Below are 13,771 nucleotides of genomic sequence, written 5' to 3' on the forward strand. Positions count from 1 at the left end.
CACGTGGATGGGGATATTAACTAAGACAAAGTAATTTTAAAATAACAAAAAATTCCAAATTCACAAAATTATTCCTGAATCTTCAATATAGAAACGCTAACAAAAAGAATTTGCAGAAACTCGTTACTGAAGACAGTCATTTATGATTCTCTGAATGATATTTTAAGAGGAAGCTAATTATTTTAGGCAGATGTTCTCATTTCATTCTCATCCTCTCCCACTGAATGAAGATAAAGGTAAGGAGTTCTTTCCAAATAATATAAAAAATTGAAAATTAACAAATATTCAGGAAGATCAGTGCGAATGCCAAATTACAGAGGAAGACATTTTTGAGGCTATTAAATCCTTTCAGACTGGAAAAACCCCAGGGCTTGATGACATACCGGTAGAGGTATATCAAGTATTTTTTGATATACTAAAAACTCCATTGTTCGATTGTTTGAACTACTCCTATAGAAATGGTAGTCTGTCAAGTACTCAGCAGGAAGGTCTGATTTCTCTATTATTAAAACAAGACCGAGATGGCAAATTTAAAGACCCCCCAGTCTATCTAAAAAACTGGAGGCCCCTTACAATGTGTGATGCAAAATGCATAGCACTCAGAATTAAAATGGTTTTACCAGGTATTGTTCATCATGATCAAACAGGTTTTTTACATGGAAGATACATTGGAGATAATATACAACAACTACTAGAAATAATAGAACATCATGAAACATATAAGAAGCCAGGGATGGTATTTATAGCGGATTTTGAAAAGGCATTTGATAAAGTAAGACTGGATTTTATTTATAAATGCCAAGATTTTTTTCAATTTCGGTAATTCTCTTATAAAATGGGTAAAAATAATGTATAGCAACCCCAGGTGTAAAGTAGTAAATATCGGATACTTCTCAGAGTTTTGAATTGTTAAACAAGGGTGTCCACTGTCACCATATCTATTCGTTATGGCCATTGAAATGCTAGCTATTAAAATCAGATCCAATAACAACATTAGAGGAATAGAAATCCAAGGCTTAAAAACAAAGGTGTCCATGTATGCTGATGACTCAAGTTGTATGATAACTCCGCAGGCTAGATCCCTGCAATGTCTCATTAAAGATCTAGATAACTTTTCTGTACTCTCTGGACTAAAACCTAATTATGATAAGTGTATTGCGTATTGGAACTTTTACATTACCCTGCAGCTTACCTATAAAATGTGCTGATGGTGAAGTAGACATACTCGGTATTCATATCATGAGTTGATATATAAAACAACGCAAGATTCAAGACTACGTGATTTTCAGCAAAAATTATTATATAGAATTCTTGCCACCAACAAAATGTTGAATATTTGAGGCATAAAGTCATCAGTGGCAGTGTTTTTAAGCTAATGCCGGTTTGCCTGAGGCTGATGCCGTGCAGGTGTTTGTACACATGCATATACACACACTCTCATTCAAATAAACACATACAAGAACACATACATACAGTTGGCATTGCTGTTATGATTTTAGGTGTCCTTGATGTCATTTGTTTTAAATGTATTCTTTTGTTATGTATTTTTTTGCTGTTTTCTTCTGTCTTTTCCTTTTTTCTCTTTCGTTCATTCTCTTGGTTGTTGGTGCATTGGGGGGGTTAGGGGGTGGGGAATGGAATTCATTGTATTTATTATATTTTTTATTCCGGGGGGTTGTGGGAGGGATCTTGGAGGGTTCGGGTTTTTTATATAACTGTCATGCACACGCACCCTCACACATAAGGATGGCTCTGTTGTGGAAAGACTGATACATGTCTGATAGTGTCTTGATGCTGTATTGTTTGTCCTTCATGTTCCAATACTTTAATGTTACCCCTTCCTTGTGTTTTTTTGTAACACAATTTTAAAAACTACATTGAAAGATGTATTTAAAGACACCAGAGCTATGTGGAGTTTGTTCGCCATTCATCAGGCCCAGGAAAGTGGAACTGCGGTCTAGTAGGTACTAAACGGGTTTATAAAAAAATATATTTACCATATTTACAATTTTACCACTATGGTGTGCACATAACAATTTAACAAGACACTGTTTTAATTTCAAAACTTTTTCAAGTTTTTACAGCTATCAATCCATTTGAAATGCAGCAGCTATGTTCTATGTTTGCTTCCATTCTGTTCCATGTGTTCCATGTGTTCATTCTACTGATTAAATACATCTATGTACTGTGGTCCAGGTATCTAATTTACTTGTCAAGTGTACTGTATTACTAATTATTGTAATGTACTAATAGTAACTCCAGTGTTTTCCTTCTAAATGGTGTCAGTTATTAGTTAATATAGCACAGTAAAAACACTTGAGTTAATAGACAGAAATTAGTTATATCAGTAAAGTTAAAGCAGTACCAGAATTGACCACTAGAATTGTGCCATCCATGGACATGACTAGAACCTGTATTCACAAAGCATCCCAGAGTAAGAGTGCTGAACTAGGATCAGTTTGGTCTTTGACCTCTCTCTGGTAATGCTCATATTTCTTCTTTACTAAGCTTACCCAGTACAAAGGAACCAATGGGATAGTCCCAAAAGTGAAAACTCTGCCCAACCAGCAACACAATACTCCTGTTGGATAAAATATTCACATTGAAAAATCTATGCAGTATTCTGTAACATGAACTTTCAGTTGACTGTGAACTTTAGTTCCTCATACTGCCTGTTTCCAACCACCCACACACTTTCTGAATAAGCCCAAGTTAACCACATGTTACCATATATCTGAACATATCTTCCAGTAGTATATTAGTTATTAGTTCATAATTGTTTGTCCAAATAAGGTAATGGCTACCCTGATGTTGACACAGAATGTGGGCTCGTTTGGTCTTTAATACACATGAAACAACTTCAGTCTTACATTGTGTGATCACTCAGTACATTGTGTGATCACTCAGTACATTGTGTGATCACCCAGTACATTGTGTGATCACCCAGTACATTGTGTGATCACCCAGTACATTGTGTGATCACTCAGTACATTGTGTTGCCCTCGTCTTATTTACGAACCAATATATGATATTTGGATTCATCCAGTTTCCACCCTCAAAGACAGTAGTAAAATGTATTTTCTCAATTTCACCAGATATGATCATTTTATGCATTATCTGATTATTTTGGAATGTGTTTGTGGTTCTGGGGGACGGAGCAGATGGAACCACAACTTAATGATCAATAGAGCAACTAATCCCTTACAGCCAGAGAAAAGCCGCAAGTATCTGATGTTATAATACTCTGTGATTCAGTAAATTTTCTGTGGTGGGAGATGCTGTTAGCAATTTATGTTATTCTTCAATAACACAAACTCCAAAGCAAATCAGGGGGAGAAAAACAGGTTTAATCAGAGAGGACAAATCAAGATGTTATGCTGGGAGGTAGATGTTCAGTCTCCCCTGTCCTCAGCTTTTCCCCAAAGAACAAAGGAACAGGATGCCATTTATAACCCCCCACCCTAGCCTGGGGTTGGCCAATCAGAAGTCCTTGCAGTACAACTTGGCCAATGGCCAAATCACCAGTATCCCGCTCCCGACTTTATGTACAGACCAATGAAAACGTGGCTCTGAGTTCAGGAGTAACATTCCACAGATTCTGAACAGATGTTGAACTGAAACCCAACTCCTATTTACAATTCCCTATTGACCATTAGTACTATATTGACCATTAGTACTCTATTGACCATTAGTACTCTATTGACCATTAGTACTCTATTGACCATTAGTACTCTATTGACCATTAGTACTCTATTGACCATTAGTACTCTATTGACCATTAGTACTCTATTGACCATTAGTACTCTATTGACCATTAGTACTCTATTGACCATTAGTACTCTATTGACCATTAGTACTCTATTGACCATTAGTACTCTATTGACCATTAGTACTATATTGACCATTAGTACTCTATTGACCATTAGTACTCTATTGACCATTAGTACTCTATTGACCATTAGTACTCTATTGACCATTAGTACTCTATTGACCATTAGTACTCTATTGACCATTAGTACTCTATTGACCATTAGTACTCTATTGACCATTAGTACTATATTGACCATTAGTACTCTATTGACCATTAGTACTCTATTGACCATTAGTACTCTATTGACCATTAGTACTCTATTGACCATTAGTACTCTTAGTTTTTAGTCCTCTCATCCTCTCAAACTCTGCATTGTGTATTTATCTTCAACAAAATCTTATAATACGCTCTAGAGTTTCTACACTGGGATCATAGCCATGTTTGTCTATTGTAAGTTTACTATACATTAATAGTGAGTTACTGTTTGTTTTGACTGAAATATTTATCAGATTCAATGGTGTGGTAGCTTGTGTTTGATGAACTTTTCCCTTTTACAGAATGTTGGGTTAAAATGTTAATAAGGTTAGGTTTAGCTTAAAGGGTTTGCTAAAAGGGTTAAGGTTGGGGTCAGGGGAAGGGTTAGCTAAAAGGGTTAAGGTTGGGGTCAGGGGAAGGGTTAGCTAAAAGGGTTAAGGTTGGGGTCAGGGGAAGGATTAACTAAAAGGGTAAAGGTTAGGGTCAGGGGAAGGGTTAGCTAAAAGGGTTAGGGTCAGGGGAAGGATTAACTAAAAGGGTAAAGGTTAGGGTCAGGGGAAGGATTAACTAAAAGGGTTAAGGTTGGGGTCAGGGGAAGGATTAACTAAAAGGGTAAAGGTTGGGGTCAGGGGAAGGATTAACTAAAAGGGTAAAGGTTAGGGTCAGGGGAAGGGTTAGCTAAAAGGGTTAGGGTCAGGGGAAGGATTAACTAAAAGGGTAAAGGTTAGGGTCAGGGGAAGGATTAACTAAAAGGGTTAAGGTTGGGGTCAGGGGAAGGATTAACTAAAAGGGTAAAGGTTAGGGTCAGGGGAAGGGTTAGCTAAAAGGGTTAGGGTCAGGGGAAGGATTAACTAAAAGGGTAAAGGTTAGGGTCAGGGGAAGGATTAACTAAAAGGGTTAAGGTTAGGGTCAGGGGAAGGGCTAGCTAAAAGGGTTAAGGTCAGGGGAAGGGTTAGCTAAAATGGTAAAGGGAAGGGTTAGCTAAAACGGTTAAGGTTAGGGTCAGGGGAAGGGTAAGCTAAAAGGGTAAAGGTTAAATGGATTTAGCTAACCCTTCACCTAACCTTAACTCTGTTAGCTAACCCTTCATCTGACGCTAACCTTAGCCCTTTTAGCTAACCCTTCACAAAACATTTGAGCTAACCCTAACCCTTCCCCTAGCCTTAATTAACCCTTTTAGCTAACCCTGACCCGAACCTTAACCCTGTTAGCTAACCCTTCACCTAACCCTAACCATTTTAGTTAACCCTAACCTTAACCATTTTAGCTAACCCTTACCTTAACCTTTTTAGCTAACCCTTCCCCTAACCTTAACCTTAACCCCTTAACCTAACCTTAACTCTGTTAGCTAACCCTTCATCTGACCCTGAACTTAACCCTTTTAACTAACTTTTTTAATTAAAAAATATTTTAATTTGACAATTCATGATGGTGACTTCACTAGTGAATATTAGAAGGACAGTTTGTACATAGTATGGTTGGAGTCTGAGTAAGTCATTATGATAGTGTGAAAAGGGTCAACTCTGTTTAATTTGGATAATGTCAACATGAATACATTGTCAAGATGTGTTTAAATGTCCTTTGTGCTATTGGCGCCATTTTCTCTTTGTTGCAAAGAGTAGAAAGAAAAAAAGTTCCTGAATTCTCTCCTCTTTGGATACTCAAAAGCCTGCCTGGTCTTTTACCCAGTAACACACTAGGGATGAAGGCTAGTCTAGCGGTTAAGAGCATTGGGCCAGTAACACACTAGGGATGAAGGCTAGTCTAGCGGTTAAGAGCATTGGGCCAGTAACACACTAGGGATGAAGGCTAGTCTAGCGGTTAAGAGCATTGGGCCAGTAACACACTAGGGACGACGGCTAGTCTAGCGGTTAAGAGCATTGGGCCAGTAACACACTAGGGATGAAGGCTAGTCTAGCGGTTAAGAGCATTGGGCCAGTAACCGAAAGGCAGTTAACACCCCAACATCATCTGCTCCCCGGGTGCCGATGACATGGACGTTGAGTAAGGGAGCCCCCCGCACCTCTCTGATTCAGAGGGGTTGGGTTAAAATCGGAAGAATGCATTCAGTTGTTTACCTTAGTAGCTATCCCCTTTCCCCACATGCAGATCAGAAGACGGTCTGCTGATGTTCTGTGCGCCTAGAGGTCAGATGCCAAGCAGTTGCCATAACACGCGGTGATGCAGCCAGTCAAGATGCCCTCAATGGTACATCTGCAGAAATTCTTGAGGACCTGAAGTTCCATGCAAATATTTTCATCCTCCTCAGCAGGAAGAGGCATTGTCGTACCCACTTCACGACTGTTGGTGTGTGTGGACCACGACAATCCCTTAGTGATGTGGACACCAAGGAACTTGAAGCTCTCGACCTGTTCCCCTACAGCCCTGATGATGTTGATGGGGGCATGCTGGGCCCTCCGTTTCCTGTAGTCCAAGATCATGTCCCTTGTCTTGCTGACGTTGAGGGAGAAGTTGTTGAATATTCCTCAATTCCATTATTTTACTTTTAGATTGGTATGTATTGTGTGTATTGTTGTGAATTGTTAGATACTACTGCACTGTTGGAGCCAGAAACAAGTTTTGCTACACCCGCAATAACATCTGCTAAAAATGTGTATGTGACCACTAAATTTGATTTGGATTTGATTTGTTGTCCACACAGCCAGGTCTCTGACCTCCTCCCTGTTTTATCGTAGTCTGTGATCAGGCCTACCACCATCATGTTGTCTGCAAACTGCAAACTTAATGATAGTGTTGGAGTTGTTCACGGCCACACAGTCGTGGGTGAACAGGGAGTTCAGGAGCGAACTAAGCACGCACCCCTGAGGGGCCCCCGTGTTGAAGGTCAGCATGGCGGATGTGTTGTTGCCTACCCCCACCACCTGGGGTGGCCCGCCAGGAAGTCCAGAATCCTGTTGCAGAGGGAGGTGTTTTATCCCAGGGTCCTTAGCTTGGTGATGAGCTTTGAGTGCACTATGGTGTTGAACACTGAGATGTAGTCAATGAATAGCATTCTCACGTTGCCTTGGTGTTCTTGGGCACAGGGAATAATGTGGTCTGTTTGAAACATGGGTATCACAGACTGGGTCAGGGTCGAGGTTGAAAATGTCAGTGAAGACATTTGCCATCTGTTCAGTGCATGTCCTGGTAATCTGTTTAACCTTTTATAACTAGAGGGCAGTATTTTCATTTTTGGATAAAAAACGTTCCCGTTTTAAACAGGATATTTTGTCACGACAAGATGCTCGACTATGCATATAATTGACAGCTTTGGATAGAAAACACTCTGACGTTTCCAAAACTGCAAAGATATTGTCTGTGAGTGCAACAGAACTGATGTTACAGGCGAAACCCAGATAAAAATCCAATCAGAAAGTGCCGCATTTTTTGAAACCGCCTCATGCCAATGACTCCTTATATGGCTGTGAATGAGCTACGAATGAGCTTACATTTTCTACGTATTCCCCAAGGTGTCTACAGCATTGTGACGTCTTTTTACGCATTTATGTTGAAGAATAGCCGTAAGGGACCACATTTAGCAAGTGGTCACATGATGGCTCCGGCAGAAAATCTTGCATAAAGTACACAAGTAGCCATTTTTCCAATCGCTTCTTTATGAGAAACCAATTGTCCCGACGGATATATTATCGAATATAAATGTGAAAAACACCTTGAGGATTGATTCTAAACAATGTTTGCCATGTTTCTGTCGATATTATGGAGCTAATTTGGAAAAAAGTTTGGCGTTGTAGTGACTGCATTTTCCGGTCGATTTCTCAGCCAAACCTGAAGAACAAACGGAGCTATTTTCCCTACAAAAATAATATTGGGAGTCTCCTGAGTGAAAACATCCGAAGTTCTTCAAAGGTAAATGATTTAATTTGATTGCTTTTCTTATTTTCGTGAAAATGTTGCCTAATGCTAGAAGAGCCTAGCCATAGCATTATGCCATGATAAACTTACACAAATGTCTAGCGTTGGCACAAGCATTTCGCTACACTCGCATTAACATCTGCTAACCATGTGTATGTGACAAATAAAATTTGATTTGATTTGGCTGTAAAGCATATTTAAAAAATCTGAGATGACCATGTGATTAACAAAAGGCTAAGCTGTGTCTCAATATATTTCATTTGTGATTTTCATGAATAGGAACATTTTCTAGGAAGATTTATGTCCGCTGGGTTATGCTAATTAGTTTGAGGCTATGATTACGCTCCCGCATGCGGGATGGGTAGTAAAGTCTTACTCACACTGTCTACAAAGAACTTGAACACAGTCGTCCGGAACGGCTAGTGCGCGCTTGCATGGATCAGTGTTACTAGACTCGATGCGAGCCCACCAGAAGAGCTAAATTCCGTCTATGCTCGCATCGAGTCTAGTTGTCATTGGACAGCTCGCGGCTGGGTTTCCCTTTGTAATCCATGATAGTTTGCAAGCCCTGAAGTCGGAGATTTCCGAGTTCCCAGGTATTTTGAACGCGGCATTAGGGGATCTGTTCTCCACCACCCACAACCTTCCTGGGTACATTTCTACATTTTGTCATTAAAAAGATGAAAATAACAATTTATGAGATCAGATATGGTACACTGCCGGCCCAGACGGCATCCCTAGCCGCGTCCTCAGAGCATTCGCAGACCAACTGGCTGGTGTGTTAACGGACGTGTTCCATCAATCCTTATCCCAGTTTGCTGTTCCCAAATTCTTCAAGAGGGCCACCATTGTTCCTGTTCCCAAGAAAGCTAAGGTAACTGAGCTACAGTGCCTTGCGAAAGTATTCGGCCCCCTTGAACTTTGCGACCTTTTGCCACATTTCAGGCTTCAAACATAAAGATATAAAACTGTATTTTTTTGTGAAGAATCAACAACAAGTGGGACACAATCATGAAGTGGAACGACATTTATTGGATATTTCAAACTTTTTTAACAAATCAAAAACTGAAAAATTGGGCGTGCAAAATTATTCAGCCCCTTTACTTTCAGTGCAGCAAACTCTCTCCAGAAGTTCAGTGAGGATCTCTGACTGATCCAATGTTGACCTAAATGACTAATGATGATAAATACAATCCACCTGTGTGTAATCAAGTCTCCGTATAAATGCACCTGCACTGTGATAGTCTCAGAGGTCCGTTAAAAGCGCAGAGAGCATCATGAAGAACAAGGAACACACCAGGCAGGTCCGAGATACTGTTGTGAAGAAGCTTAAAGCCAGATTTGGATACAAAAAGATTTCCCAAGCTTTAAACATCCCAAGGAGCACTGTGCAAGCGATAATATTGAAATGGAAGGAGTATCAGACCACTGCAAATCTACCAAGACCTGGCCGTCCCTCTAAACTTTCAGCTCATACAAGGAGAAGACTGATCAGAGATGCAGCCAAAAGGCCCATGATCACTCTGGATGAACTACAGAGATCTACAGCTGAGGTGGGAGACTCTAGGACAACAATCAGTCGTATATTGCACAAATCTGGCCTTTATGGAAGAGTGGCAAGAAGAAAGCCATTTCTTAAAGATATCCATAAAAAGTGTTGTTTAAAGTTTGCCACAAGCCACCTGGGAGACACACCAAACATGTGGAAGAAGGTGCTCTGGTCAGATGAAACCAAAATTGAACTTTTTGGCAACAATGCAAAACGTTATGTTTGGCGTAAAAGCAACACAGCTCATCACCCTGAACACACCATCCCCACTGTCAAACATGGTGGTGGCAGCATCATGGTTTGGGCCTGCTTTTCTTCAGCAGGGACAGGGAAGATGGTTAAAATTGATGGGAAGATGGATGGAGCCAAATACAGGACCATTCTGGAAGAAAACCTGATGGAGTCTGCAAAAGACCTGAGACTGGGACGGAGATTTGTCTTCCAACAAGACAATGATCCAAAACATAAAGCAAAATCTACAATGGAATGGTTCAAAAATAAACATATCCAGGTGTTAGAATGGCCAAGTCAAAGTCCAGACCTGAATCCAATCGAGAATCTGTGGAAAGAACTGAAAACTGCTGTTCACAAATGCTCTCCATTCAACCTCACTGAGCTCGAGCTGTTTTGCAAGGAGGAATGGGAAAAAATGTCAGTCTCTCGATGTGCAAAACTGATAGAGACATACCCCAAGCGACTTACAGCTGTAATCGCAGCAAAAGGTGGAGCTACAAAGTATTAACTTAAGGGGGCTGAATAATTTTGCACGCCCAATTTTTCAGTTTTTGATTTGTTAAAAAAGTTTGAAATATCCAATAAATGTCGTTCCACTTCATGATTGTGTCCCACTTGTTGTTGATTCTTCACAAAAAAATACAGTTTTATATCTTTGTTTGAAGCCTGAAATGTGGCAAAAGGTCGCAAAGTTCAAGGGGGCCGAATACTTTCGCAAGGCACTGTAAACGACTACCGCCCTGTAGTACTCACTTCCGTCATCATGAAGTGCTTTGAGAGACTAGTCAAGGATCATATCACCTCCACCCTACCTGACACCCTAGATCAGGGGTGTAAATACGTATGTCAACTTGATAGTTCTGTACATTCAATACATTTGCAAACATTTCTAAAAACATATTTTCACTTTGTCATTATTGTGTGTAGTTTAGTGAGATTATTTTTTAAATTCATTTTGAATTCAGGCTGTAATTCAACACAATGTGGAATAAGGGCTTGGAATAAGGGCTATGAATCATATCTGAAGGCACTGTACATTCAACTGTGTTTGGTATTATAGCACTGCAATCACTGAGCTGTTTGAATATACAGATTATTGCTGCAAGAACTGAATTATATAAGCATAATGACACAACGACACAGAATGGGAGAGAAAAGTGGATTGATTCTTTGTTCAAAATCTCAGCATTCTTTTATCGTAGAAAAGTGCATGGAACCTATTTCGATTAATCTGTTAAACATTTACAAACAAAGATGTACACGATTTATAATTGAATACTTTTTAAAATAACAATTGTTTAAAGGAAAATAAATGAACACATAAAAATTAAGTACAACTCTGTAACATTATTTCTAATTGTGGTGAATGATCCCAAATAAACTACAATAAGAAAGAGAGATGGAGAAAGGTGTAGAAAGAGAGGTGTAGAGAGAGAGAGAGAGGTGTAGAAAGAGAGGTGTAGAGAGAGAGATGGAGAAAGGTGTAGAGAGAGAGGTGTAGAGAGAGAGATGGAGAAAGGTGTAGAAAGAGAGGTGTAGAGAGAGAGGTGTAGAAAGAGAGGTGTAGAGAGAGAGATGTAGTAAGAGAGGTGTAGAGAGAGAGATGAAAGAGAGAGGGAGAAAGGTGTAGAAAGAGAGGTGTAGAGAGAGGTGTAGAAAGAGAGGTGTAGAGAGAGAGGTGTAGAAAGAGAGAGGGAGAAAGGTGTAGAAAGAGAGGTGTAGAGAGAGAGTTGTAGAAAGAGAGATGAAAGAGAGAGGGGGAAAGGTGTTGAAAGAGAGGTGTAGAGAGAGAGGTGTAGAAAGAGAGATGAAAGAGAGAGGGAGAAAGGTATAGAAAGAGCAGGTTGAGAGAAAATAAGTTATGTCACTTAATCTCTGTGACCACACTCTTTATTTCATAAAAGCATTGAATATAATGAATATTTTATTGGGTCTCCGTACCGCATTGAAATCATCCCTGAGCTTCTTCACTCTTATCATGTCTGCTTTCTGACAACGTTTTAGGACCATCAGCTCCACAAATACCTCTGCTTCCACCTGGAGGAACAACGGAGTGATTACAACTGTCACAAAAATGACAAAAAAAACAAGGAAGAATACTATATGTTTTCTGGTCTGTTTGTTTGTTTGTATGTTAACAGCATTTAACCACGAGCTGAAGACATTTCAACTTGATCAAATGTTTTCATGTATAATAAATATTTTAAATAGTGTTTAACTGAAATAGTAAGTGAAAGTAGTCGTGAAACTGAAAGTAAATTCGACAACTATTTTATGTAGCTTCACACGAGACAGCTCAACAGCAGGAGAAATGGTAGGTTAATATTTGTATTATATAAGTCAGGTGTCAGATCTTTTGGCGTCACTTCTTATTTATCCAAAAGAAACGTGAAGATAATAAGGCCGATGTTCAACGTCTTGCTAATAAATGGCAGGTAAAAATATAGAATACCAAACTAGGCCCAGTATGGCGAGGGGCGCACAAAGAAGTCTACGAAACGTGTTCTCTTTTACACAGCGATCGAGTGTATTCAGTGTATTTCTTCCACACTTTGAAAGGAGGTCATGTCATTGATTGCGCTATAAGCAGAATTGAGTTCCGTTACATTTGTTCGGTGTATATCCATACTTGCTTTTAATTAGTAGGCATTTTAGGATGGGCGAAAATAGGGACTTTTATATTATGTGAAATTTGGAAAATAATGTACAATTTCAAAAAGTGAGTACTTTAAATGCCAGGATATTAAACTAATTTCTGCCGTGGTAGATTTCGACCAAGATAATCTTCTTTACATACTCAGGTATTTACTTACTGCATTCATTTTTACTAAACAGTACGTTCTATATAGTATGTAGATTTCAGACATGGCCTATGACTTCCGGTAGCAGCTGCTCCCAGTCGACCCATACAAAACGGATGCGTAAAAACTGTAAAAATGCAGACAATTTTGGGGTTGAAGGTGGGACCATGGCGATAGATAGATGACTCAACTTTGTATCTATGCCATTTAACATCTGAAATCATGGGCAGCGCCATGAGTGTATCTCCATTTTAAAGTAGTACATTTTCTTCTTCAGCCAGTGAAGTTGGAAATCCCACCCAGTTGACTACATTAATACGATGAAATCCCTCAATGGCGCTGCTCATTTATAATATAGTTCTTTGGCCACTAGAGGCCTCTATTATTCTCTATGGTTGGGGTAGGTTGGAACATTTGGGCTAGTAAGGTACAACTTTGACGTCAATTATACATAAACTGTATCCCATCTAGCCATGACCAGGTTCGGGCGGATAGGTGTCCAGCCTAGGCCTGGGTCATTTCTACAACGCAGTGCGTTTTCTGTCTCCAGGAAATATCACTTTTTATTTAGTTTCAAATGTGGATTCCAAAATTCTTTAAATATAAGGTCCTTAAAAACTAAAATATTCATCCTGAAAGGATGTTTTTGAACACTATTCTTCAGTGGATGAAAGTGTTTTTGCCATGTCCCTGGGTGTTATTTGTTTGAATGTTAATGACGAGACAGAGGCATTGATGCGAGTAACCAGTCTTGTTCAGTACATCACAACACATCCGGGTATCTCAAGCACCCCGGTAAAACACAAGAGTTGCAGTACTGAACATTTACCAACAGATGGCATCACAGATGGCATAACATTATTCATCAACTTCCGCAGGAAACATAAGCAATACATTATTGTATCTTTCTTCATTATTTTATAGTTCCTAGTTAAATTCTCTCATCAATAATGTTTTTTAAATTATTTGTATTATTGCATTATTATTATTGTGTTTAAGATGTTCTGTGTGTCCCTGATATCACTTTCCACCCTGTTAGTTTGTTGTAAATCTCCATTTAAGAAAACAACCATTTCCTAAAGTGACACCACATTCAGGAAGTGTCATAATTTCTTTGGTGGGAAAACAATGGTTTTAAGCTACAGAAATATAAACACTCAGTTTTATCTATTTTTCATGTTTCATGATGTTAGTCTGTACACTATGTCCCACTGTACGTCCCACTCATATCTGTATGTCCCACTGTAC

General features: G+C 39.3%; 1 protein-coding gene across 1 annotated transcript in view; it reads left to right on the top strand.

Moving 5' to 3' along the window:
• The first annotated feature begins 11,793 nt into the window (after positions 1-11,793).
• LOC139374626 (receptor-type tyrosine-protein phosphatase H-like) overlaps positions 11,794-13,771 on the top strand; it is a 30,507-nt gene continuing 28,529 nt past the window's right edge. The window contains exon 1 of the mRNA XM_071115660.1: positions 11,794-12,036. Coding sequence (XP_070971761.1) covers positions 12,034-12,036 — 3 coding nt within the window. The 5' untranslated portion in view covers positions 11,794-12,033. The remainder of the gene's footprint in view (positions 12,037-13,771) is intronic.

Source organism: Oncorhynchus clarkii, chromosome 19, assembly GCF_045791955.1.
Source record: "Oncorhynchus clarkii lewisi isolate Uvic-CL-2024 chromosome 19, UVic_Ocla_1.0, whole genome shotgun sequence".
NCBI lineage: Eukaryota > Metazoa > Chordata > Actinopteri > Salmoniformes > Salmonidae > Oncorhynchus > Oncorhynchus clarkii.